Source organism: Lacerta agilis, chromosome 5 (genome assembly GCF_009819535.1).
Source record: "Lacerta agilis isolate rLacAgi1 chromosome 5, rLacAgi1.pri, whole genome shotgun sequence".
Taxonomy (NCBI): Eukaryota; Metazoa; Chordata; class Lepidosauria; order Squamata; family Lacertidae; genus Lacerta; species Lacerta agilis.
Window position 1 is genome coordinate 61,907,837 of NC_046316.1, and position 28,000 is coordinate 61,935,836.

The 28,000-nt window shown below is 40.7% G+C and overlaps 1 protein-coding gene across 2 annotated transcripts; it reads left to right on the top strand.

Moving 5' to 3' along the window:
* Positions 1–21: 21 nt before the first annotated feature.
* ANKMY1 (ankyrin repeat and MYND domain containing 1) lies at positions 22–28,000 on the top strand. 2 transcript variants are annotated; one of them, XM_033150208.1, is made up of 17 exons: positions 22–343; positions 2,272–2,418; positions 3,654–4,123; positions 5,774–5,990; positions 6,300–6,464; positions 7,342–7,730; positions 10,122–10,293; positions 11,646–11,798; positions 12,868–13,014; positions 16,614–16,721; positions 17,923–18,054; positions 18,754–18,867; positions 20,358–20,523; positions 21,903–21,948; positions 22,477–22,619; positions 25,635–25,688; positions 27,611–28,000. In XM_033150208.1, exons 1-17 carry the CDS (start codon positions 47–49, stop codon positions 27,844–27,846), a joined length of 3,156 nt encoding a protein of 1,051 aa, XP_033006099.1. In that variant the 5' UTR covers positions 22–46; the 3' UTR covers positions 27,847–28,000. The 2 variants fall into 2 exon arrangements, with proteins under 2 accessions (XP_033006099.1, XP_033006100.1); XM_033150209.1 differs by lacking the exon at positions 25,635–25,688.

Consider the following 28,000-nt stretch of genomic DNA (forward strand, 5'->3'; position numbering starts at 1 on the left):
TAATAATGATTTCAGAGTGAAACAAAAAAAAAAGAGAAGACGTGGCATGACAAGGGATGAAGAAGTGGAAGATGAAACTGAGCATGAGCCAGAATCTGCACTTGATTATGATGGTGATGAAGAAGATGAAGAAGAAGAAGAAGAAGAAGAAGAGGCTGAAGATTATGAGGAAGAAAGTAGAGAACGGCGATATTTACCAGTATATTGTGAAGAAGACGTGAACAACAACAAGATTGAAACTAAAGTTGGTGCACAAGAGTGGCCTGATGGTTCAAGCTATAGAGGAGAATTTGCATTGGATCTAAAACTTGGGTATGGAGAATTTGCGTGGGACAATGGTGAGGTAAACCGGCTTAATATTAAAATGTTGCAATGTATGTTCTTGCATCTAAAAACGTTGCTATTCTTTTATATAATGATGATAAGAAACAAAACTAGCCAAGGTAAGTTTTTATATCGGAATCCTATCTGTTTAATGTTTGTTTAATAGCCTGATCTAGGCATGTTTATGTAGATGTAAATCCTTTTAGTTTATGCAAACCTTATTTGGTTTACCTGGATGTAAGCCTCATTGGAGTCAATAGGATTTATTTCTAAGTAGAGAAGGTTAGGATTTCAGCCTAAGACATGCATGCACCTTGAAAGGCAGTGTGGCTTCTTTTCCATAGGAAATAACAACTTTAATAAAATCTTAATTTCTTGTTTATTACTAAAACTTGATATTAGGTACAACTGCAGTCTATAGTCTAACATTTTAACTGTGGTTCACTAAACGTACTATTGGAAGCAGGTTTAGTCATGTTAGTTTCAAGTCTAAACGGTAAATGTTCAGTAAATAAGATACATAGTTCAACCAGCATCTAATGCCAAGCTATGCACAATTTGAAGATGGTTATAATTTCTTCTCTCAGTCTCCTCTTTTCCAGGCTAAACATACCCAGTTCCCTCTACTGTTCCTCATAAGGCTTGGTTTCCAGACCCTTTCTAATGTATTTAGATGCAGTTATCATTTTTGTGAGTAATTCATGTTTGTTTAATTAAAATACTGTATGTACTATCACAAGGCAGCACAGAAAGCACAAGGGGGAGATGGTTATTTTTTAAATACAAATCATTCTCCTGGCTTCCAGATGACCTAGCTGCTAGAGTGGTTTGTTCTTGCTGCTACTTGCAACCACAAGGGTATAGATATGGAATTCAGTAGGTCCACATCTTACACGGGGGTTACGTTCCAGGGATCATGCCTACATCCAAAATTTTTGTTGTTGTTGTTGTTGTTGTTTAATAGTTTAGTTGTGTCCGACTCTTTGTGACCCCATGACCAGAGCACGCCAGGCACTCCTGTCTTCCACTGCCTCCCGCAGTTTGGTCAGACTCACGTTAGTAGCTTCGAGAACACTGTCCAACCATCTTGTCCTCTGTCGTCCCCTTCTCCTTGTGCCCTCCATCTTTCCCAACATCAGGGTCTTTTCCAGGGAGTCTTCTCTTCTCATGAGTTGGCCAAAGTATTCCAGGGATCATGCCTACAGCCAAAATTGTGTATAGTCAAAACCCACTGGGGTCAGTGGCAGATGTGATTTCCAAAGTCATTTTTCCTAGAACCCTACCTCCTTTCTGCCCCCTTCCTATTTATTTATTTAGCCATACGCGTAAAGCTGAATAGGCACAAGTTAAATGTGCGCAAGTTGCAGTCTTCCTATAGTCACAAATGTGTAGATTAGTAAATAGTTCAGGTCTGCTGCTTTCAAATAAAATGTCATCTGTTCTGTTTATTCCTTTTGTCTAGAGATCACTCTGACTTCCTTGTTTACACTCAGTAATGCTTGCTAAGGCAAAATTTAATAAGCATATCTCTGTCATAGTTGAGTGTATACTCTTACCCAGTTTTTCTGATTTGAAATGAAAGTAATTCACCCTAATAAATCTGATATTAATGAAATTTTCCAAGACTGTAAATCCTGGATTGAACAGGGATACTAACTTTGTTTGAACTTTTATCCTCCATATATTCCATTTTTATTAAATGTTGTAATTCTCAATATGTTTCTGTGCAGTCATTTCCTCAGGATGAAGCCAAGTAGAATAAGCCTCCCTGACTTGGAAATGAATGCTACTATGCTTAAACTGTATTGAAAATATTAGTTAAATCCTTCCTTTATTTCTTTCCATAATATTCTTCATGAGAGTGCTGTGATACATACTTGTAGTCAGTTGTAACTGGCCACTGTACTTCACCTGCTCTCCCCTAACTTTCTTTCTGTTTTATTGCAGAGATATGTGGGGCAGTTTTATAAAGATCACCGTCATGGCAAAGGGTTTTACTTCTGGCCTGATGGCTCCAGATTTATAGGGTCATTTTATCTTAGCCGTAAAGAAGGCTACGGTATCATGGAATTTAATGATGGAAGAAAATTCCAGGTAATAAAAAATATTTCTAATTATCATAGTGCTGTTTGATAGGTAGTGTATGATGTGAAGTTCTATGTTTGAATGTTTCAGAGTTAGTACAAATTTGCTCATTTTAAAATTAGAAAATGAATGCACTGGTTAGTGTCCTGTGCGCAACAAAAAAAGCAACATATGACACATTGCTTCTACCTTAGAACTGTAATCAGTTTGCACAGAATTTAGAAAATGTGTAAGAAAGTGATACCAGGTAATAGCAGCTGGATAAGGTGTGGATTTTGCAAACTTTTGTGTATAAAAGCAAACTAAAATGGAAAAGTAAATTTCAAAAAGTGCTCTGAAGCAGTTTACTAAGGAGACCCCCCCCCGTGCATACCGTATTTTTCGCTCCATAAGACGCACTTTTTTCCTCCTAAAAAGTAAGGGGAAATATCTGTGCGTCTTATGGAGTGAATGGTGGTCCCTGGAGCTGAATTGCCCAGGGGCCAAAAGAGGATCATGATTTTTATTTTACAAAGAGAAAAGGGGATGTTGAAAGGCTGCCGCTCAGCAGCTGATCAGCAAGAGATCAGGAGAGAGATAAGAGTCCCCGGCTCCCTTTCAGCCCCGCCCCCTTGCCTAGGCCTCCATTGTTGAATGTGCTGCAGAGGGAGGTTGTTTGTTTCCCCAGCGACATGTGACTGGCTGATTAGATTATCTGTCTGGAAACTGTAGAAAAGGCTCCCTTTCCTTAAGAAGCTGCAGAAATGTGAGTTGAACCCCATAAAAACAGGGCTTTTCCTCTTTGCTTTTCCCCCTTTGCAAAAGGAGCTTTGCTTTTCCCCCTTTGCAAAAAAACCCCTGCAAAACCTTTAGCTGATCCTCAAAAAAACAGGGTTTTTCCCTTTGCAAAAAAAGCTGCAAAACTTTTAGCTGATCCTCAAAAAACCAGGGCTTTTCCTTTTGCAAAAAAGCTGCAAAACTTTTAGCTGATCCTCAAAAAAACCAGGACTTTTCCCTTTGCAAAAAAAGCTGCAAAACTTTTAGCTGATCCTCAAAAAAAATATTTTTTTCTTGTTTCCTCCTCTAAAAACGAGGTGCTCCCTATGGTCTGGTGTGCCTTATGGAGCGAAAAATACGGTACTTAAGGGGTCTATGCCGCTAATTGTTTTTGGTGAGATGAGATTATTGCACGTTGAATTAAACTGTGTGAATTCTGTTTGTGGTTCTCTCTTGCATCTTCTGTTCTCGTTTTTTCCTGCCAAAAGGGGCTTTACAAGGGTGATGAGCGGTTTGGACCAGGAATTGAAACCTATCCAGATGATATTCAAGACATTGGATTGTGGCATCGAAATCATATAATTAAACTATGTACGGAAATACCTGGATATTTTACTCTTGCGGATTTCCCAGAACTTGGTGTCTATTTTGATGCTGAGACCAGCAGAGAGTATATTTCAGACGATACGCATAAGTTTTGGGATCTGAATGAGGAGAAGGACCCATTTTTCTACCACTACAAGCGTCTTCTTTTAGATGATGATAGCTACACATTGCCTGAAAACCTGTACATATACTCAACTGATGCAGATAATCTTCCTCTTACTAAGACCTTCCTGAAAGACTTTGATTGCCAGTATTTTAAGAAAAAAAAACGGTTGGCTTATGAAAAACTATGGCCTATAACCAATATAACCCCTTTCTTGGTCAAGATGCAGAAACACATCTATAGATATAGGTAAGTGGTAATGTGAGAAAAAGACTAGATGATAGCTATACGTTTGATAGTGCTGCTGAAGTCCCATTTCTTACTGCTGTTTCTTCTTTTCAACCGGATGCAGTTCAGCTTGTGTGACTTTTTAAAATTTATACCACTTTTGCTGTAGTCATGTCAATCGTTGCTGAATTGCAATGAAGCCTCAACACATGTCAAAAGGTCCATGCATATTCATTTTTGCAATCATTTCCTTTCCCTTGTTATTATTGGTGGCACTGCTTGTTGGGCACTACTAGTTTTTTTTAGTAGTGTGGGAGTTGTTTGGGGTGGCCTTGAGCCAATCTTGTCTCCCCTTTATCAAACCTTTTTCTTCCATCCCCCATAGTCTTTTCACCATTTCCTGGGGGGGATTGAAAGGAGGCACATGGAAAGTGACATGTGCAAGTTGGCAATTGTTGGAATAATAATAATACTAATAATTTTATTATTTATACCCCGTCCATCTGGCTGGCTTTCCCCAGCCACTCTGGGTGGCTTACAGTGCATATAAAAATGGTAAAACATCAGACATTAAAAATTTCCTGATATAGGGCTGCCTTCAGATGTCTTCTAAAAGTCAGATAGTTGTTTATTTCCTTGACATCTGATGGGAGGGTCTTCCACTGGGCAGGTGCCACTACCGAGAAGGCCCTCTGCATGGAATTCATGGTCTTTGTGTGGTGTGACCCTGTCTCTCTTTATCAAACTGCCTGAGGAGCTGTTGTGAGAAGGGAGGAGCAGAAGCCTAGCTACTGCAGATATGGTTAGCATGCTGGGGACATGCCGCTTCAGACTAAACATGGATGCTTACATGACTGATTGCTTTTCATATAAGACAAAAAGCCCTCCACATAGTTTTCTATCATATTGGGGAGAAGGCTAATGTCACGGAGCCAAACATGGCTCGGGAAAGCAGCGTAGAGGAAAAAGGGAGAGAAAGTTGGAAAGCAGCCCGTCAGGGGGAGGAGGCTGCATATAGAGAAAGGGGGCCAATAATCACAACAGATACGTCCCTGTCAAGCAGCCCCCCCATGCCGACGTCGCCGGAAGAAAGAGGGAGCACTCACGTCAGTAATAGACAGGGGGAGGAGGGACAGGCAGGAAGAAAGAAATATAGACGTCACTTTAGAGCGACCCGGAAATTCCTATGCTGGAAAACGCGCGAAGACAGCAGTTAGGATTTTTGTCGGCCAGGAGCGCAGACATGATTTATAGCTCTGTAATTAGCAAGTGAAATAAAATGTTTTTAAAGCTCGAAACCTGAGCCGGCTTTTCCTCACAGCAACATCCAAAGGCAAAGGTTGCCGTGACAGCTAAATTGAAAACCCTTCTACTTGTCTAATAATAGTAACAACAACAACCTAGTTTTGTATACAGAGGAAATATTTTTGTATGGGAGAGCATTTGGTCCTACGATACCTCACCACACATGCACATATATCTGCAGTCTGAGGTAGTACAGCCAAGATACAGGTTTATCACCTTGGTGAGAAGCTAGGCCAGTGATACGTACACACAGGTGAGGAAAGGGAAAACTGTCCATCCCATCACTTCAAATTGTTTTTTGGAAGGTCAGAACTGATGAGAATATAAATACTTAAATGCTCTTTTTCATTTTTTGTTCCTTTTTAGGCATTTCCAGAACGACGTGGACTGGGATGTTAATTTCATTTTGGAAGGCTACCGGAATGGCTTTGGAGAGAAAGGTCCCAAAGAGCTTGCTTGTGAAGAGCTGATTAAGAAGGCAGCTGAAGGAAACTATAATAGAGTTGATGAGATTCTGATGGACAACCTGGCCTCCCCAGATATAGCAGATGTACATGGATATACTGCCCTTGCTGCTGCTGCTGTGAGACTCCATAGCTTACTATGTTATACTCTGTTAAGGCAAAATAGGCTTGGTTTTATTTTGTCTTCCATGCTGTGACATAATTCCTCTCTTTTAATGTACCAAAATAGCTATGAATAGCAGTTGTGAACATGAACAGAAAGTTAAGGGAAAATCCCCCATTGAGGAATATGAAACCTTACCTGCAGTATATATCTACCTCCAACAAACACACAAAGTCAAACTCAATTTTTAAAAGTAAAAATAAGTAGGCTTCTGAAAATTGTATTAATTCTGTATGAAAATAACCTAAATAGTTTTCTTGTGCAGATGAATTTCCACGATGACATCATCAACCTTCTTCTTGATAATGGGGCTGATGTGAATAAATGTAGTGATGAAGGATTATCAGCTCTTTCTATGTGTGTTATTCATTATTTCCCAGAAGAATCATTTCATCCCAACATTGCTGAAAGGAGCTTCTCTCGAAGAGAGGTCAGTCCATCATAAATCTGTAAGTCTGAATTACTGTTCAGTGAAATGCCTAATAGTTTCTTTTTTCTTTTACTGTTGATCCAAATTAATTTCATTTACTAGAAATAACCTAACTACTCACTCAAAGCTGCAAGGCTGAACGGCCTGAAGTATTCTTTGCATTGCAGTCCAGAGATGATGAGGTGGAGTGAAATAAATCGTTCCAGGGTTGTGATCTTAAAGAAGATGTTGGGGCATGATGTGATAACTGTGCCCTGTATGGCATTGTGCTTCTAGAATAGTCTATTGTAATGTGTACTATGTAGGGTTGCTCATGAAGAGGATTCAAGTACAACCAATACACATTTTGAATTCCAGACATTTATTAACAATGATAAAAATAAGGTTTGAAATCTCTATTATTGGACATTTTGCCCCTCCTGTATGTTGTGTGTATAGGAGCAAACTCATTTGTATCTGTGAAAGAGTTGAATAGCAGTCATTGCCACTTATGACAACCAGTTATATTTGTCCCTTACAAGTAGCCATCCATAATGAAGTGAGTCTAAAACATAGTCCAAAGGCATGTAATGCAGCAGACTTGCTGAAGTTAGACAGTTCTGAGTAGAGCTGGAACATTTGTACAGTATACTACTTTGAGTTTCATGGAAGAAAGTTGGTGTATAAATGAAACAAATAAGGGATATGTAGTGTATTTGACAAATTCTTTCTGTAAAATTCTTTAGAAGAGTAACATACATCAACTTTTTCACTATTTTCTTTGGCAACCTAATGCTATGAATTTGTCTGTGTATATTAACTGCAGTTTTTTATGTTGGGGTGCTGCAATCTGTTTTTGGAAATAATACCCCCCCCCACTTTTTTTTTCTTGATATAGGCGATGGAAGAAATGCCAGAGGAACTATCCCCAGGATCTATGCCATTTTCACGGTCAGAGTCCTCTCAACCATCTCAGCCGAGTACAGAATTGAAAGTATCCTCTTCTGCCAGCCATGTATCACCGGCAGCACTGTCGAGCTCTGCTGAAAAGTCAGAACATGGCACATATGTTAAATCATCTGGGGAATCGGAGAGCAGCACTGTAGAAAAGAGCTCTGAGACAAATTGTGGAATTTACAACTTCAAGATTAAGGTTTCGGCAGAAGCCATGCAGCGCGGTGCAGCTGCTCTTAGTGAACACATGTTAAAAGTGCCATACTTCCCTGACTGCGAAGGGCTCGTTCAGCAGGAAGGCACTCTGGGAAGAATGGCAGCATCAATAACAGAGTAAGTGACTATAGAAGAACATGGGGCAGCCTGCTGAAGCCAATGACCACATTAATATTGCTGCTAGGGTGGTCCCGGTTGGGCTCTGCTCAGGATGGATAGCTTCTGTGTGTAACTTCCCTGATTCTGCAGTGAAGAGTTTATTCTGAAGGAAGGTTGGAAGGCATCATATGGTACCTCTGAAAAATGATCTGAAATGGTGCAGTTTGCTTGCTGCATTGGTATTGAATGATGGTATACAGTGGTACCTTGGTTTATAAACTTATTCCATTCCGGAAGTCCATTCTTAAACCAAAGTGTTCTTAAGCCAAGGCACGCTTTCCCATAGAAAGTAATGCAAGATGGATTAATCCATTCCAGACTTTTAAAACCAACTCAAAACAGTAAGACAACTCAGAGCGAAGCTAAGTTTTTAAATTTAATAATATTCTAACCTTACCAGAGCTTCAGATACACGGTATCTGAAGAAGTGTGCATGCACACGAAAGCTCATACCAAGAACAAACTTAGTTGGTCTCTAAGGTGCTACTGGAAGGAATTTTTTTTATTTTTTATTTTGTTTTAACTTAGACTGAGTTTTAGCACACATGAAAAACTTAAATCCTTATTTCCTGATGAATAGCCTTTGGACTATAATGTAACTTAAATAGAAAACTATTTTCAGAAAGATTTTTCCTCCAAAAGCATTTTATTTTAAAAATCCAATTTAAATAAAAACAACAACAACAACCCGATTTAAATAAAAGCATTGATTTTTATCCACCCTGTAGCCAAAGCATGCTTCAATTATCTAGTGACAAAAACATGCAACTTAGGGAGTGTTTGTCTGCGTCGGAAGGGCAGTTATGCTGTGCATGTTACTGCATTTATTAGCTTTTTAAAAGCCTCAGCCAAATAGAAAAATGGCTATTTTGCATTGTAAGAGAAAGCCAGAGATGTTGCAAGGCTGGGATAGATTACAGCAATGATATATTTGTAGCTGTTTGCATCACTTGCAGAACAGCTACAGTTCTACCGTGTTTCTCCTAAAATAAGACACCGTCTTATATTTATTTTACTCAGGAAAATAAGCCTATGGCTTATTTTCGGGGGTGTCTTATTTTTTTATTAAGTACCGTACGGTTCTGGGCGCCTGCCTCCTCCTGCTGTGTCCAGCATTGCTGCTGCTGGGTCCAACTGGCTCGGGGCGCGCGGCCCTGCTGGGCGCCGACCCGGCAGGCCACCTCCTCCTCCTGCTGGCTCCCGGAGGCTCGGGGGGCTGCTGGGCGCCGACCTGGCAAGCCTCCTCCTCTTCCTGCCATGGCTTGGCGCCCGGAACTGGCTGTTGCTGCTGCTGCTGAAGTGTTGACAAAGCGCCCAGCAGCGCCGCGCGGATCGCCCCGAGCCGCAACAGGAGGAGGAGGATTCAAATTGCTACCGTACAGAGCACTGCTGGGTCCCGCTGGCTCGGAGCTGCACGCGGCACACGCAGTGGCTCTTGCTGGGTCCCGCTGGTTCGGGACTCCACGTGGTGCACACTGCGGCTGCTGCTGGCTGCGGGCTCCACGCGGCGCGCGCTGCAGCTCCTGCCGGGTCCCGCTGGATCAGGGATCCATGCGGCGCGCTTCAGCTCCTGCCGCGTCCCGCTGGATCGGGGATCCACGCGGCGCGCGCTGCAGCTCCTGCCGGGTCCCGCTGGATCGGGGCTCCATGCGGCGCGCTCTGCAGCTCCTGCCGCGTCCCGCTGGATCGGGGATCCACGCGGCGCGCGCTGCAGCTCCTGCTGGGTCCGGCTGGATCAGGGATCCATGCGGCGCGCTTCAGCTCCTGCCGCGTCCCGCTGGATCGGGGATCCACGCGGCGCGCGCTGCAGCTCCTGCCGGGTCCCGCTGGATCGGGGCTCCATGCGGCGCGCTCTGCAGCTCCTGCCGCGTCCCGCTGGATCGGGGATCCACGCGGCGCGCGCTGCAGCTCCTGCTGGGTCCGGCTGGATCAGGGATCCATGCAGCGCGCTTCAGCTCCTGCCGCGTCCCGCTGGATCGGGGATCCACGCGGCGCGCGCTGCAGCTCCTGCCGGGTCCCGCTGGATCGGGGCTCCATGCGGCGCGCTCTGCAGCTCCTGCCGCGTCCCGCTGGATCGGGGCTGCAGCAGCAGCAACATCCGGTTCTGGGCGCCAATCCGACAGACCTCTTCCCCTTCCTTGGCGCCCTCCAGAACTGCCAAGCACTACGGCTTATTTTCGGGGTATGTCTTATATTTTGTGAACGCTTGAAAATCCTGCCATGGCTTATTTTATAGGCACGTCTTATTTTATGAGAAACACGGTACTACCCTCACCTTCAGGTTTAGCAACACTGCACTTATCAAAGTTTTAAACAATTAATGGGGTTCTGTTTTCTGCTGTTTTTTAGACACGCAAAGAGACTGGCTACTATCAAGTTGTTGCTCAGGAGAGGTGCAGATCCCAATATGTGCAGAATCCCTATGTATGTCCTCTTCTTTGCTGTTAAAGCTGCAGATCCATATGCAGTGAGATTACTTTTAGAAGCTGGAGCAAGGACTGATATACGACTTCCGACCAGAGTAGGGAAACCTTATTTGTGTGTGATAATTCTCATTAAAGAAGAGAGACTAGAATTTATGTTAGTGATTGGACTGATGGCACAAATCAGGCACAGGCAAACTCCAGCCCTCCAGATGTTTGGGACAATTCCCATCATCCCTGACCACTGGTCCTGTTAGCTAGGGATGATGGGGATTGTAGTCCCAAACATCTGGAGGGCTGGAGTTTGCCTATGCCTGGCATAAATGCTCTTGTATGAGTTTTGGTGTCTTATGCAAGTGTACAGAACTTGGGACCCACCACATCAAATACAGCTCACATGCCAGATATAAATGTCAAATCTCTGTTTCTCCAGTCGCAGGAGGCATGCCTACCCTTTTGTGTTGTCAGCTGCAGCACACTATCCTGTTACTCTGATTCATGTGATAAATCTATTGAGCTGAAATTCTACAAGTACAGTGGGGATTACTTCAGAGTAAACTTGTATAGTAGGCCCGTGTTGTGAGTCTGTTATTCTTAATGAGTGAAAGCTAATGCTAATCTTAACGTTGCAGAGTGGGTTTTTAAAATACTTTTGAGTTATCTGGTAACAGAAGAGGTGGGGAGGCGTCCACCCCCCCCATTAACCCTGTAGCCCCCTGCATCACCTTCCAGGCTGTTCTGTATTGTTCCACAACCCTCTGGAACAAATTTTCAGGGGGTTCATAGGATTGCAGCAGGAAGTGGGAAAATTGGAGAAAATTACCTCCTCTCATCTTACTTAGCAAATGCCTCCACTGGATCAGAAGATTTTCTTCAGCATTTCTGCGAGTGGGAGGGCAGCATTGGGTTCCACCCTATAGTTTCATCAGTGCAGAAGAAAAGTATTTTTACTGGTTGTAACTAGTTTGCAACAATTCACCCCCATCTCTAGACATTAGAATAGAGAGATTTTAGAGGAATTTAACGAATGCCGGCAATAATGGAAACTTAATAGGAATTTTGGGGTGTCTTGTATATTAGTTGAGTTGGACCAAGTCCTCTGTATCCTCAGTTGATATTGGTGTTAGGATGATGCACGATGTGCTGGGCATGTGCTAAGTCTCTGTTTTTTCAGAACTTCAGCAGGGAACTTACCTCCAAAAAGGGCCCAGCTAGAAGAGTGGGTTTGCTGCTTTGACATGAGCTCTAAGGGACAGAGATATTTCCTTATGAGTCCATCTTGCCTGGACTGGTTTTAAATTTCAACCATGCAGCCTAACCATTCCATCCAGTGGAGGCTGATTGTATTTCTGACTGCACTTTGTGTCTTGATATACACTCCTCATATATTTATGCTACCTGGGATTTAGGTGTCTAATATTAGAGTTAAATATAGCATTGTTTTTTTTAGCTTGGAGGCACAGCTCCTCTTCATATTGCTGCTGCTCTTCCTGGTGAAGAAGGGGTTGAAATAACAAGCTCACTACTTCATTCAGCTACAGATCCTAACGTAAGGGCAGAGGATGAGAATGATATATATGGGCCTGATAGGACTCCATTCAAGGTATGTTCCTGGAAAAGACCCTGATTTTGGGAAAGATTGAGGGCACAAGGAGAAGGGGAGGACAGAGGACGAGATGGTTGGACAGTGTTCTCGAAGCTACTAACATGAGTCTGACTAAACTGTGGGAGGCAGTGGAAGACAGGAGTGCCTGACGTGCACTGGTCCATAGGGTCACAAAGATTTGGACACAACTAAACAGCAACAACATGTCTGTTTAATTCCAGCCTTGTTACTTGTGCCAGAGAGGAGCAAGGAATTGACTTGTTTTGGGCAAAAGTGTTGTGGAAAATAATTGCATTGTATCCTAAGAACTGTACTATTTATCCTGAAACAGTACTTTTAGAAAGAAACGTAGTAGCAAATGCGGTAGCAGCAACATATATTCAGGGAGCGGGGGCAGTTCCAAATATATACAGAATGCCTTGAGTCTGACTGGCTCTACTTTCTCTTGAACTTCTTAGGCAACCTACTAACAGCTGCAGCTAAAAGGACCTCAGGCAGCTGGGGTGGGAAAGATCTCAGCCCAAGACCTTCTAGGTCCACTGGTGGCATTGGGTTAGATCAGTGGTTCCCAAACTTTTTTTTTGGCCATGCCCCACCTAAGCATCTAAACTCCTGATTGCCCCCCACATGACATAAAATTCTTATTATTCAAAAAGTGAACTACCGGTATTTATGTGGAGGAAGCCTAAAAGGCCTGTTAATAACTCATTCTCGAATTGCCCCCCTTAAAAATAAAATTGCCCCCCTTTGGGGTGTGTGCCCCACATTGGGAACCATGGGGTTAGATGAACCAGTGTTCTGACTCAGTGAAAGGCCTATGTTAATAAGCACTGTACAGCTCATGATTGGAGGGTATGTAGAAATGCTTTTTAACTGTTTTCAGAATAATTAAGAAGTGCAGATTTCTGAGAGAAGCAGTGAACTTTTCATAACAGGTTATGAACTCCCACTGGGCATAGTTTAAGGAGGATAGTTCCTGTTTCACTCTGGGGAGCAGACTGTGTGTCTATTTAAGGTGCCTGTAGCCTTCTGCATTGGTGGTTTTCTTTCCCATTTCTACCTGCAGAATGAGCTTACTGAAAATATATCTATAATTAAAATGAATAATGAAATAGGACCACCCAAAAACTACTACAAAGAATGTGCCATTATCCCAGAGGAAGGTGGGAGGACTCCTCTTCATATTGCATGTGAGAGGGAAGATGATTATGAGGTGAGTGATAGCCGCGGGAATCTCTTTTGCAACCAGAAAGCTCTTCTTCCCAAACTTGTGTAGTCTTCAGATGTTACATTAGTAAGGGATTTATGTTTTAAAAGAAGGAATCACATATTTCCAGCTACTTCAAAGATATGGAAATGAAGGGCCTGATAATAAAGCCTGAGGTCCAGTAGCTCAGGCACCCATCCTGCTATATTAAAACTAATCCTTAGTATGTATATATGGGCAAAGATCTGCAATCACTGTTGGCTGACCAGGATTCTGAATTGGTGGCCCCAAAGTGAGCACATAAACTGTTTACTGTCTTTTCATTAGACTTTAAAATTGTTTTAATTAACAGAAATGTATCATTAAACACATTCTGAAAATACAATTGGATATACCACCTTTTCTCTTCAAATGATAAAACACTGGTTTCTTTTGTTGCATGAAACAAAACCTCACAGATCAAATAGGCTTTCTCACATCTGCATGTTTTGAATGGTAATTACTCAGTTACAACTGTAGTGTAGTGGTTACAGTGTTGGACAAGGACCTCGGAGATCAGGGTTCAAATCCCCACTAAGCCATGAAGCTCACTGGTTGAACTTTGTCCAGCCACTGTCTCTCAGCCTAACCTACCTTCACAGGGTTGTTGTGAGAATAAAACGGGGAGAGGGAGAACCATGTACCTTGAGCTCCTTGGGGGAATGGCAGGATATAAATGTGATGATGAGGATATGTGTTTGTGTATGTGCCTAAACACACACAGGTTGACTTGACTGAACAGCCTTAACCATTTTGTAACCCTTTGAAAAGTTGTGTTGTTGTTGTTGTTGTTGTTGTTGTTGTTTTAGATAGTTTTTAATCTGGATGGTCCTTTGCTGGTACACTTAATATTGAAGAGCACATATAGTTAATTACAAATCAAAATACAGTGGTATCTCAGGTTACATACGCTTCAGGTTACATACTCCGCTAACCCAGAAATAACACTTGAGGTTAAGAACTTTGCTTCAGGATAAGAACAGAAATTGTGCTCTGGCGGCGCAGCAGCTGTGGGAGGTCCCATTAGCTAAAGTGGTGCATCAGGTTACAGTTTCAGGTTAAGAATGGACCTCCAGAACAAATTAAGTTCTTAACCTGAGGTTCTATGGACGTCCCTTAGCCATCTCATTGTTTCAAGAACCTTTTTGCTTTTTTAAAAATATTTGATTTGGTTGTTTTAATGCTGCTTATTCTCTGTTCCATTACATGTCTCCCCAGTTTAACCCCCCCCAGCAAAGATAAACATCAGGTTGCTATTCATTCTGCTGCAAGGATAGTTCTCCTACTCATTACATCGGGACAGGATATTGTGCTTTTGGCAGTGAATCAGAACTATGGTGAGGGCAACAATGGAGCAGTCACAAACTTTGACCGCTAGAGGCCCTTAGCAGTTCATTAAATTAAAATGCAGCACCCCCTTTCTAGTTTGGGAAAAGTCCTGAGTACTGGTTTAAGTAAAAGTTCAACACTAACAACCAAATAGCATTTATTTTGTAGTTTGGGGGGCCCAGCACAGCTAATATGCAAGATTACTGGTTAAATTCTTATCCAGCCAGCTACAAATAGGCTGTTGTTTATAACTAGAGCCAATCTGGCAGTTCCTTTAGCTGGCTGCCTGCAGTCTAAGTATTTCTTAGGAAGAAGGAGAAATGCAATTTGCTTTGTTTTCACATTACACAAAAAGTTTGTATAGCAAATTTGTAAGACAGTTCTGCATCTGCTGTTCCTATGTAACATGAGAGGCAATCCTAGGATTGGGCTGAAAGCATGCAACAGCTTTCAAATGGTGGTCTCATTGCCCATTCTGCTGCATTGCCATACAATGACAAGACCTATGGCAGGGTTAAGCCATCTAAGTCTTGGAACAGAGAGTAAGTGCAAATATGATGTTGTTATAATGGAGGCATCATCTAGCTTTGGTTACAACACTGGTCTAGACTTCTGACCGCAACTGAGACAGGACCAAGCTAGATTTAACATAGAAGTTACATAATGGTGGCCCTCCTGTGGATTTTAAAAAAAGTTAATAGCACTTGTGTATGTGTTTGTGGCAAATAGGTTTCACAGAGGGAGCAGTTAATCCTTTCCACTCAGGCTATTTTCCTAATTTAAATCAATATCTAAAATTGCTATTTGACCTACAAGGGCAAACACACTGAGGGACCTATATGTCTCCCCCATGGGGCGAACAGTTTGGGTGCAGGATGCAATTCAAACTTTTATTCAAATTTTATTTTATTTCTGCATTGCAGGGGGTTGGACTAGATGACACTCAGAGTCTCTTTCAACTCTACAATTCTATGATTTTATGAACTAGGAAGCAGCATGGGGGAAAGAGTTGTTTCTGCTTTCCTTCAGCACTGAAGTCCTGTTCTGGATCCCTTCTCTGTCACCTGGTGGTCACTGTTATGTTTGTTTGTTTTAGAAGAAGATCTTTGTTTTTATCCAAACCTATTGTTATAGGATCTGTTGAATAACAAAAACTCTGGGTCTTATGGCCTGCTTTAATAGAATTTTCAACTTTAGAGGGCAAAATACTCCCTTTGAGATGAAAGTGAATCGAAGATCTCTCGGTTCCAGAACTGCACAGAAAGCAATTATACATTTGGGGAGAGAGCTTTTGGAAAATCTAGTTTCCAATTTTAGACCTGAATGAATGTGAATAGCTTTGACACTTTTTAAGTCTCACTCTTTTCCTCTCCATTTCCATTCCTATTTTCTATCTACTTTTGGAGAGCTTGAATAGAGTGGTGGTTGAAAAGAGATATGATGGGAAATCATTATCTCATTGAAATTACAATAGATAGTAAACTCTATAGGTTCAAGAGGACAAGTGCTTGTGAGTTCAGCTGGACTTATTTTCAGGTAAATGGGCATGGATGGTGACCTGAGGCCAGCTGGAGGGATAGCAGGTGATGATAGTAATTTGGTAGAAAATGGGAAATGTTAAATACATTTGAGCACCATATTTAAAGCATTTAGAGATTTCTCATTGAACAATTAAGGTTTTTATTTGTTAATTACAGTTAATGATTGAGTCTTCTGTAGCTTAACAGAACTGGAAGGTCCTATTTAATCAGCTGTATTTGTGTTGTGCCCAATATGCTGTCTCATTTTGAGAGCTGATTGCTTCATTGACATAGATTTCTTACTTGGCAGTTTTGTATTGCTGCCATCGGTTACGTAAATAAAAAGTCAATAACCCAACTCTACCTCTAATTAACTATCTCTAATTGTGAGCATTCTTTGTTTATAGCAGTTTGGTCCATTTTTTTCTTATGTCTATATGAGTAGGTTTAATTCTATACTGTTGGGATTTGTTGCATCAAATCCATAACTTCTGTTATGTAATTCTGAAGTGAAACATCAGTATGCATGTAGGTAAATACCCAATCAAATTAGCTTCAGTTTTTAACTTCACAGTTAAGAGATGCAGGCATGTCTTTGTCTTAACATATTTTATTTTAAATACGTAATTTACTTTTTTAAAAAGTTGATCCATTATTTAAGTTAAAAAACATGCTTCTTCTTTATTGATCATATTTAACTGTGTTTTCCTCTTCCAGAATGCAAGCAGAGTTGTTCGTCTTCTTTTAGAACACAATGCAAATCCAAATGTCTTGTGGAGTGGCCATTCCCCTCTTTCTCTGGCTATAGCTAGTGGAAATGATCAGGTATGCTATCTTCCCTCCCCTCCCCTCCCACCATATTTATTCTTTGAGAAAATCTGCGGACATTGTTGCCACATCAGATGGATGATTCCAGTTCTTATTTAAACAGTAATCAGTTGCATATGGACAGTTTTAATCAATCTTGTTTGAAGGGAAAATGAGCATATGCTATAACTGAGTTATATATAGTTCTAACCTTTGTCAGAATCTTACAGGACTCTAGGAGGTTACAAATCCCTATAGCACAAATGATAAATCACTTTTATAACCTGCCCCGTTTCATAGTTTTGCTAGTATATTAATGCAGACTTCAATATTACCATTAAAAACATTATCGGATTTGGGTTGGAGAAATTAGGTTAATGGTAAAGGGCTGTGACTTAAGGCCAAAGTACATTACATTTTATTCACACGGTTTGGCCTTGTGTGGCTGATTTATTTATTTATTTAACACATGGCTGGTACAAGTGCCCCTCCCCACAGGCTGCATCAGGATGAGCTATGCAGGGTGGCGAGACTTTTGTTCCTACTGGGGACCCAATCAGAATCCACCCCCCCCCCCCAAACAACATGCTTGCTATTTACAATGGGAAGAAATTCTTCAATTAGCAGAGCACCCTACTCTGACCACACTGCGGGCAGCTGCCTCATAGAATCATATACAGTCATACCTTGGATCCTGAACACCTTTAGGTTTTTCCTAATATTGACCTGAATTCTGCTTCCCTGGAATTTCCACCCTGCAGTCTAGTCCTGCCCACTGGAGCAAAGAGATCCAGTCTCCATCTCTTGCATGAGAGCTCTTCAAATTTTTGTAGACCACTATGATGTCTCACTTTAAACTTTGCTTCCATTTAGGCTAAGCATTACCTTTTATTTCAACCTCTCACCAGATTCCTCACCATCCGCTGGACATGCTCAGACCCTGACTGCTACTTTCGTTGCAGAAGGTGGTGCGGTGATGGCAATGAAGGACTTGTTCACAAGGGGAGGGAGGAACCTGGGCAATTGGTTCTGCTTCATCCATCGAATTAGCCTTGCCCTGTTTCTTAGCCATGCTTGCACCAGCAGGGAGATTAAGACAGAATGCCTGTAAAGTCTGTTTAATGCTGTTCTGATTTAGCAGATTCTTGAGGTCACATTCAGTGATAACGTGTATATTGAAATGGTTTCCATGATTTTTCTTTGTGCTGCATTTACTCAGGCAGTGGCTGAGCTTCTGGCTGGTGGAGCTGAACCAAATCTCCCACTAGGCCAAACAGTTGGAAGTGCCCTGTGTGCTGTGGCTAACACAACATATGAATTTAAGAGGACGCTAGCAAGTAAGATTGCATTGGTAAGAAAAGAGCTGATACCTGCGGGTGGGGAAACAGCGAGAAAAATGGGGTAGCAGAGATGTAGGTGCAAGTAGACCTGTGGAAGTGCTGAGGGTTGCAGAGAGAGGAGAGGAGGTGACTGAGAAAAGGAGCTGTAGAGAGATGTATGAGGAGGGGGAAACAGAAAAAGAGGGGCTAAAAAGGGGTGCAGATGTTTGATGGTGCAGAAGTGAGATGACGTGTTAGGGGGTGTGCTGATATACATAGTATGCTGTTGAGTGAAGAGAGGAAGGAGGGAGGGTTCGAAGTCAGAGGTTCAGAGAGATCTGTAGTGTTACAGAAAGAGAAGTGTGCATACAATGTGGCTCAAAAGGAAAGAAGATTCCTGATGATGGGTGAAAATGAAAATGTTTAGGTTGAAATTATTATTTTAAAAAATGCTTTCATGTGGTTAATGTAGTGAAGCGTGCTTTTAAGTTAGTGATAAACAAAACAAAAATAAAAGTGGCCCTCTGAATGATTAGAGTTATGAACTTGCCACCCAAATAACTGGGCGACTTCTGAGTCTAGCCACTGTATATCTGCTGTTTGTAAAGAAAGTGTTGTGACCATAACTCTTAACTCTGTTTTGGGCTTTATGTGGTACTTAATGGAGTGGTCACACGAGCTTCTTGATGGCCTGCATTTATTTATTTATTTTATTTCCCATGTTTCCCCAGATTAATTCTCTAATAGCAGCAGGTGCAGACATGTTGATGCCAATTACTATTGGGGATGAGACAAGAACTGCAGTGGGAACAGTGGTGGACTATGCACATTTCAGAATCTATCAGGTATCTTTTCAGTGCCTCGAACTTCAGAAACACGTTAAAAATATGTGAACTTTGCTGCTATAATTGACAAAAGAAATCAGTGCCAAGTGCCAGAGATTGCTCTAGCATCTGTTCTCATTTTCCATAGAACTCAAATTTATCTTTCCATTGACCTTTTACTTCCACAAAGATTTACAGAGATTTTGATCAGACATTGCCTTCGGAAAGAAAATGAATTCACACTTGATCGCAAGGTTCCCTTTAAATTATTATTAGTAGCAATCACCTTATAAGATCAGAGGTTGTGGGTGGTGAAAAGTGATTTTCAGGACCAACCTAATGTGACATGAAGAACATACTTGCATTTACTGTACATGTTCTTCAAAATGCAGATAACGGCTGCTGGCTGGAGGGATGATAGCAGACATGGAAGGAGAGTTTAACTGTTTTAGAGTTCCTATTTGCATTAGGAGTACCTCTTATTTAGCAGAGCAGTGCTGATGGATATGGCTACGAGGAAAACAAGTGCAAATCAAGCTGCATGTACATTTCTTTCCTATGTGTGAACGTGTCTTTTGTTCTCCATCAACATGTATATACATCTCTATGTGTGTGTATTTATTTCTCAATATTTATAATTATATAAAAAGTTATATACATTTGTCTATCTTTATAATTTGCTGTTTCTGAAACTTGCTTCCAAGTGTATTTCACTGGTTATTACTGAGTTATGAGTGTAAGCATATGCTTGTGAAAAGAAGTGCCCCCATAAGTCCTTGCTGCTTTTAAATGACATAGTAAAGTAAGGGTAAGAGGAAGTGTTGGATTTTTTTTTGATTTTTTTTTGAGTTAGCTGTTGTGTTTCCTGAGCTAGGGAATAGGGCAGGGTTGGCCAGTGTCTGTATTCTCCCCCCACCAGAAAGTGGTCGAAAGGCTGGAAGCCTCTTTTCTTCAACAAACCTGCCTACTCTGCAAGTAATCTAGACATCACCACTGAGCAATAAGGGCACACCAGTTACAGAGCCCCATGCACTTGGTGATCTCTGGCTGGGGGCTTTTAAGTTCTGTTAAGTGTGCTCCGCTTCCCGAGTGGTATGGAAGTTCCAGGAGCAGAGCTTCAGTTTCTTTGGAAGGAGGGATCACAGAAGACTCCAGAATGCTTTTGTAACCCTTGAGATAATTTACAAATAATAGAGTCATAGAGTTGGAAGGTACCTTGGAGGTCATATAGAGCAGTGCTCTGTTCAATGTATGATGCAAGTTTAGCATCCCTGACAAATGGCCATCCGGTCTCTCCTCCAGTGAAGGAGAGACCCCCCCCCACCCTCCCAAGGCAGACTCTTTCACTGTCAATTTTACAGGGTGTTTTAATGCTAATCTTACTGGTGTCATAGTGGTTTTCCTGTGCAACGTTCTCGCGCATTCCCTGAAAATATAACAAGGAAGTAGATTTTTGGGAAGGTACAGATCTGCTTCCTCGCTGGCATCTTGTGGCTGTTTGTGTTTTGCAGGATAAGAGAATGCTCCATACGCCGTACCATGCCCTATCACCAACGGAGCGGGAAACCTTCACCAGTCGTAAAAAGTTGTTGGAGTACCTCAGCGAACGGCTTCGAGAATGCGTCACATTGAGAGAAAAACAGTGGGATAGAGAGGAAATCCGAAGACTCAAATATGGTGAGTCCAAGCGAAACATTTGGAAGTATAACAATATTTTTTAGGAATCTGCAGTTTGCTTGTAAGCTTTGAGTTTTCACATTCAATCCTTACACCCCCTTTTTTTGGATCGTTTGACACCGAGACTTGAATGCACTCCAGAATATGGCACCCCAAGGGCGAACAAGGGTGGACAATGAAGCTAAATCAAGAGTAATTTTATTGTACTAAAAAGGAATTGGCATATTTGCTAATGATGTTATGACAGATTCGGTGAATGGCACAATAAGAATAGGTTGAATAATAGAGTTTGAAATTAATAGAATGGTTAAAACTAACTATATATGTCATTCTAAAAGCATGCCTGAAAACATGTAGAAAAACAAGGATGCAGTAAATTTGGGCAGGGAAAGTAGAGGTGTTAGGATCATAGAACTGTTGAGTCGGAAGGGACCCAGTGGGTCATCTAGTTTAACCCCCTGTAATGCAAGAATCACAACCAGAGTTCCAAATTTCTGCCAAAATGGCTTAAAAAATGCATCTTTATTCTGTGCAGGTGGGTTGGAGAAAAGGGTTTAACAAATTTTTTTTTTGCTTCTTTCTGGTAGGCGACCATGGCTTAGTTATATGGGCATGGGAGAGAATGGAAGAGTGACAGTTAGGTGACCATATCTTGGTTTAACATTTCCAGAAGGAGTCCAATTCCCTTTTGTTTAACTTTAAATTAAATTTACAAGTGATAAGAGAGGACAGGCAATATTTATAGTGAAAAAGATAGCAATCAGTGCCTTTGGTAGGAAGTGTTTCAACTCAGCTTGTCTGAGCGTGCCCCGAGTTACTGTAATGGATGTTCTCTCCTTGCCACTCCAGGCCAAAGCAGAACTTCCCTTCTCAGGTGCAGGCTGCTATTCTTAGACCCAAAGCTGGATTTCAGGGGTACTTCCTAACATTTCCTGCTATTGTTGGTGTAGTCTCAACATTATAGGAGCTGCACAGTGGTCACGGTCCTTATCCTTTACGCATGATCTCTGGTAGTTTTTCCTGTACTTTTTTTGGCGCCTGCTTAAAATATTTTTCTTTACGCAAGCCTGTTCACATATGTGCAAGTTACATGCGTTTTCTTTTTAGCTACTGTTGATTTTAATAATCAAATATCCAATAATTTTGGATATTTTAAAATACCTGTTTTTAACTTTTTTTTTAAAAAAATAATTATATATTTTTAATGAATTACCATACTTTTGGTAAGGAAATAAATAAGGAAGGAAACAATCGATGAAATGAACTCATTGAATTCCAAGATATTTTAAACATTAGTCATTGTTTTCAAGTGTATACACGCTCTGGCTTTAGGTAAAAAAATCTTTAATATTTCCTTTTGCTTATCTGTTGTTGTGCAGGAAGAAGGAAATCTGGAGCAGGAATAATGGAAGCAGATGCACCCAGGTAAGATCAGCATATAAAAATGTAAATTCACACTGTTCATATTAGCTTACAGAAGTCTATATGACGCGCTGTCTTGCAATGTTTCTCTCTCCCCATTGGATCCACTTGAACAAGCCTAAACACATTGGCCTGTTCTGCGACCCTGTACATGTACAGTTAATTTACTATGATTACCTGTTAACAGAGTTTTGCAGCCAACTCCCAAAGTGGTGTGAAACTACCAGTTGGGAAAAAAAATTCAGTAAACTGGAACATTGGCATTTGGGCCAGTTGCCTATAGACAGCATTTGTGTTGAAGAAACACACAGTTCTTTTAAGACTTGCAGGCGCTTAATTGAGTGAGAGTGTGAGTTTGAAGCAGAGTGAGTCTAAGACGTTTGTGATAAGAGTAGTACTAGAAATCAAAATGTAAGTAAATAAATTCTCAACGACGCCTTTCTTAGCCACATAATTACTTACTATGTCCATCCCAACAAGGTAACTTATATAAATATCACTGATGTTGACTTCCACATTTCTCTTTTGCAGAGTCTTTAAATATTGCTACCAATGTGGACGATCAGTTGGTGTGAACCTCACAGTATGCACACGCTGTTTCGAGATCTTCACCTGCAGCAAGAGTTGTAAAGTGAAGGCTTGGAATGAGCGTCATAAGAGAGAATGTTTCCTAGGTAGGTGGATTTGTCTGGTTGTGTGCAAAGCAAGGTGTATTCATAACAGTAAAAACAAGAAACTAGTAAGTATAGGAGCATCATAAGATCTGCTATTATCACAAAGAGCCTTACACTTATTCCCAACCTGTGTGTGTGGATTTTTGAAAAATGAACTTTGTTGTTACTTTTTGTGGGGTTTTTTTCTAGCTTACTGATTTGGAAAAACGATGCATCTTTTTACAAGTTTTGTAACCGATACAATTTGTCAATAACTGTAAAGGATAATCAGACTACTGTTCCCTGGAGGATCTTCATTATGCACCTGCAATATGGTGTTTTTTCACAGTGTACTTCTAGAGTGTCAAAAAACAGTAGATGTTGACTTTGCTAGATAAGTTACTGCAGAATATAGGCTCTGCAGCTCATTCTGAATTGTGTCATGCATAGGAACATAGGAAGCTATCTGATGTTGAAGCAGATTGGTCCATCTCCCTCAGGACTGTCTCCACAGACTGGCAGTGGCTCTCCAGGGATCAAACCTGGGGTCTTCTTCATACAAAGCAGATGCTGTACCACTGAGCTACAGCCCTCCCCCAAATTGATTGATTGATTGATTCTGGAATGGAAGGATATATAATTCTCTGTGAACAGGAGTGATTTGAAATGCTGCAGAAAACAATTGGTTTTATTCAAGTAATTTATTTTCTTCAAAAATCAGCTCGTGTACACATCCTTGCAAGAAACAACTCTGTATTTGGGAAGACAAGTGAACAATTGCCTGGAATTGTGAACCTATTATTTGAGACACAATGGGCAAAATACAAAGATCAGCAAGTATGAGTTTTATCTCTGCTATAAAAAGGAATACCTGTGTATGTACAGGTGTGCTGATGCTGGATCAAGATCAGAATCCACATTTTAAAAAACAACAACACACCAGTGTTTTTGTACAGGAAAATGTGGGAACCTTCAAGAGAATGCTACAGTGTATGTTGGAACTGTTGAGCTCCTGTTTTGCTGTCCTACTGGAAATAACATGAAGTATTGCCAACTTTGCTGTTAAGAGGGAATTTTTTTTATTTCCTATGTTTGATTCAAATGTGACTGAATTGTACTGGATTTTGGAAATTATGGTGTGCAAGAGTCTAGACTAGGACTGAAGAGAGGGACTGATAGTATGCAGAGTGACACGCCATTTTGGCTGAGGTGCTACACAAAAAGTCATGGCTACAGCACATAGGTGGTCAAGACAGATGGCTTTATTGATCATAGCTCAGCTCCTGGAACACTTGGACTTGAAAACTAACTAGAAGACTGGTAAGAGAATGGCCACAAAGGGTGGTGAAGACTCATTGATTTGAACTGGAGCAAGAAGAGGATTTCTGCTACTGCAGTGTGGACCATATATATCTTGTGCAGTGAAGAATGCTAGAAGCAAAGAATTCTATATATGAATATGATGTGAGTTTAACCATTGTTTCCCCTCCCACACACAATAGAGGATACCATTCAGATCTTTTAGAATTACTTTTTTTGTTTACGTTTTGCTGATGTGATGAAAAAATAAAATAAAAATCCTTATTTAGGAGAGAGGCGACGCAATGAAGAGATCTGGCCTTTAAGAACTTGGCACAGAAACTTCACATTTGAAAGGAGCAAGCATGGCTAAGATTTTCCCAAACTACTAGAGGCTGAACTCAGGATATGCTAATTTTAAACACCAGAAATTTTATGCCTATAGGTAGTGGGAAAGAAAGTCTGAGAAGATACTGACTTCCTCTTTTTCTCTACAGAAAAAATATATGCCATAGACAATATCAATAAAGGCTTCCACATGCTGGACAACACTGTGCAATCTAATATTGCTTCGCTTATGCTGAAGTTGCCAGATGGTTGCTGATCTTTTGCCCACAAAGAATTGGACCAAACTTTCATCAAACAGTTTGAAAACCAGGGATGTGATTCATATCAGATTTAGTTACATTTGATACTATGAGCCTCAGACAGATGCAGTATCAGGCCACTTAACAAAGGAAGCTGGAAAATAAATACTATTTATAAAGTGTTCCATGGGAACATTCACTACAAACACCACCTACAGTGTTACTTCTCAGTATAGGGATACAGAATGGGGCTTCCATGGCTGAGCAATTTTTGAACACAGTTTTGCAGTGAACAGCATTTCCTCCATTGAACCAGACTGGATGATACAGTGAGATCTCTGTCATACAGAACAGATCACTGATTGGATAGGACGTAAAGTTCCACTTCAGTTCTTCTAGCCAATAGGATGTGGTTTAAGTGAAGATGAATTGGTAGTGATATTTTAAATTGTAGCTGCTGATTTTCATTTGTAGAATTTCCAGTGATCATTGATGTCGATTGCAGAAAACCTGAGGGTACGTTCACATGAAAACCATTGAACAGTATTAGTTATTAGCAGCAAGGGATATCTATGCCGCTCACTTCCACATTATCTACATGGGTACATTCCCATGGTCAATCAGTCAAGAGGTGACACCCCAGAGTTCTTAATTGGCTTTGGTTTCTATAGAGGGATGAGTCAGAAACAAACATTCCCACAACCAATTCTGGGATGGAATTCCGCATTTCTCTTTTTGAAGAATATTTTTGCTCCTGCTTCACTTTAACTTCCTCTCGGAGAACACAGCTGGAGTTTAGATACATTAAGGTACATTGAACTGAACTGACTATTCATGTGAATGTAGTCTTAAGAAAACCATTTATGTAAAGACAAAACTATGTAATTTCTGTTTGGCATGCAATGTATGTTAAAATTATTGCTAACGTGGAAGCATGTACACCTTAAGAATATATGTAAATGGATCACAATCCTTTGTTAATTCTATCATTGCAATAAATTAAATCTCATCATTTATTTTTAACACTATAGAAGTTACTTGTAGCTAGCACACTTCCACGGAAGGCACAATTCTTTTGAGGCGTTCATAATGTTGTCTTAATGTTGATCATTCTGAAATGTCTTTGCACCTTGTTTTATTGCTGCAAAAGATGCTAACTCTACAGCTGATTTTTGTGAGGAAGAAGAAGAGAGTACTTTGGAGGGTAAGTAAGCAGTCACTATTAATCTGTTATTTTGGTTCTGCTTTTGTTTTCCATGGTCAGTAATTGTAACAATCAGCTGCTGATTTTCTTCTTTGCTAAGATTCTGGGGCTGCGTATTGTTGTTGTTTATTGGTTTAATTGCTGCAGCCTAGTTCCTGCTTTTCACTATTTTTTAAAATGGTTGGTATTTTTATTAATGTTTTTTATAGTGTAAGCTGCCATGAACATTGCTTGAATAAGTTGGGGCATACATGTATATTGTAAATATAATTTATAATATAAAATATATTATTTCCTTCTTTAGTTGCTTTTTATTGTATATTTTAATATTTTAATGTAATTGATTTTAATTAAGGATGTTTTAATGCCCCAATAGAATTGTTTTTGTGTATTTTAACTATGTATTGATTTTATAGTTGTAAACTGCTTAGAAGCCATTTTGGCATATAAGCAGTATCTAAATATATAAATAAAATGCCATTATAGCTAAAGTACATTAGAATCCTACAATCCTTCCAGTGTATTTTCTCTCTGTTGCTGCTGTTATTCATGAACATGCATTGTCTTCTTTACATTGAATTGGTGGGAATGTGAGTGCGGTCAGGTGAGGGAACTCTGTTTTCTAAATCCATACAACTCTTTAGGTTAGAATGGACAATGCAAATGTCTTTTTAAAAACTGGGTGGGAGGGAAGCTAGATTTTGCTAGATAGCATAAGACAGACAAATGCTGTTACGCTTGGGGGGGTGGGGGTGGGAATGAGCTAGGGTGTATGCTTTGTCATGATATACATTTCCAGTAGGGTGATGCCAAATGTTTGTTCGTTTCTGTGGGGGGAACCAGTGCTTTCAGGGGGAATAGGAAAATTGCATGAGAAAAAACCCTGCCAGTGATACCCTTCTCCATTTTTCATGTCTGTTTGGTAGTCAGTTGTGGAACTTCTAATCAACTGCTGCTTCAGGTTCATTGTTTTATTTGCCCAGGACTTCATTCTCGTCCACTACAGGATTTCAGCAAATCAAGAATCACATAATGAACTTGTAAACACAATGTGCTGTGTAACTAGTCAGATTTTGCTATGTGTACTTATTTCTGAGGGCAAACAAAACTTGAGAGTGAACATACAGCTTCCAGGAATTGTCTCCTGGGTGATCCCAGCCAATGGGGAAGATGAGGACAATCAAACCTATTCAGGGTTTCCTGAACACTTTTGTTCCTTTACCAGCATTCTCTGAAAGATTACCCAAAGGAAGGACACCTTTCAGTAGTGATACAAATGTTTGCAAAAACTGCATTTCTTGCTGTTCGGCTCGTATATCTTATCTGTTGGTATTGAGAATAGAGAAAACACAATCAAGCAATGATCAGTCAATGTCGGTGTAGTTGTTGGCAACTGTCAGTTGTTAGGCAAGAACTCATTTTCTGTGCAGTGTTAGCGCCTCCCTTCCCCAGTGCAACACACCTTTCCTTCCCATTTTCTGAAATCATTTCTAGAAATGAATCCAAGACAGGGGAAGATGTATATGTGATGCTGTTTTGCCTTGTGCCCTCTTGTATCCACCCCCCCCCAAAAAAAATCCTGTTATTCTGAGCTGCTCAATTTCTGCAGAAAGGGAAGAAGGTAGAAAAAGATGCAGATGACTAAATAGATGAACACCTTTATGGATCCTGTTTGCCCTCTTTCTCTGAAACATTTTGCCACCATGGGCAGGAGAGATAGTGACTAAAAGTAGAGAGGAACTCAATACACAATTGTAGCAGGAATTTCAAAGAGTAACCTGTCTAAAAGCCCACTAGTGGGCAGTGATTAAAAACGCATTGAATAATTATTTTAGTTCTACCTTTGGCAATTCACTGCATTCTTGCATGGGTTTGTTATAAAATTAATGTAACATATCTATATATCTATACTTTTTTGCCAGTGCGGATAACCAAGTCTGGTCGGATTCAGAAGAGCAAAGTTTCTCCAACGAGAAAGAAGAAGGAAGGCAAAGAGGGGGAGAGTGAAAGAGACAGACGTAGAAGAGAGGAGGAGAAAAAGAAGAAGAAGCAATTGAAAGATGCAACAAAACAACTGAAAGAGGCAGTGTCGAAACACCCTGAGAAGAGCAGCAGCCATGCAGATCTCCCTTATACTGGGAACTATAGTTACATTTAAATGCTTCTGCCTTTTACTGGTACAGCTCAGATGTAATTTGTTATGAAAAATGCTACATAAGGGAGGATGGGGGAAAAGGACGCTAGAAGATATAATCAAAGGAACTTTGCATTCTTGTGTCAGTACTGAAACCCATTTATATTATTTAAAGTGA

Excerpts from the sequence above, each read along its gene's own strand:
- ANKMY1 (XM_033150208.1), top strand. The coding sequence starts at position 47 with ATGACAAGGGATGAAGAAGTGGAAGATGAAACTGAGCATGAGCCAGAA. Across the intron at positions 18,055-18,753 it reads TAGCAAGTAAGATTGCATTG|ATTAATTCTCTAATAGCAGC; the intron begins GTAAGAAAAGAG and ends ATGTTTCCCCAG. Across the intron at positions 20,524-21,902 it reads AATCCGAAGACTCAAATATG|GAAGAAGGAAATCTGGAGCA; the intron begins GTGAGTCCAAGC and ends GTTGTTGTGCAG.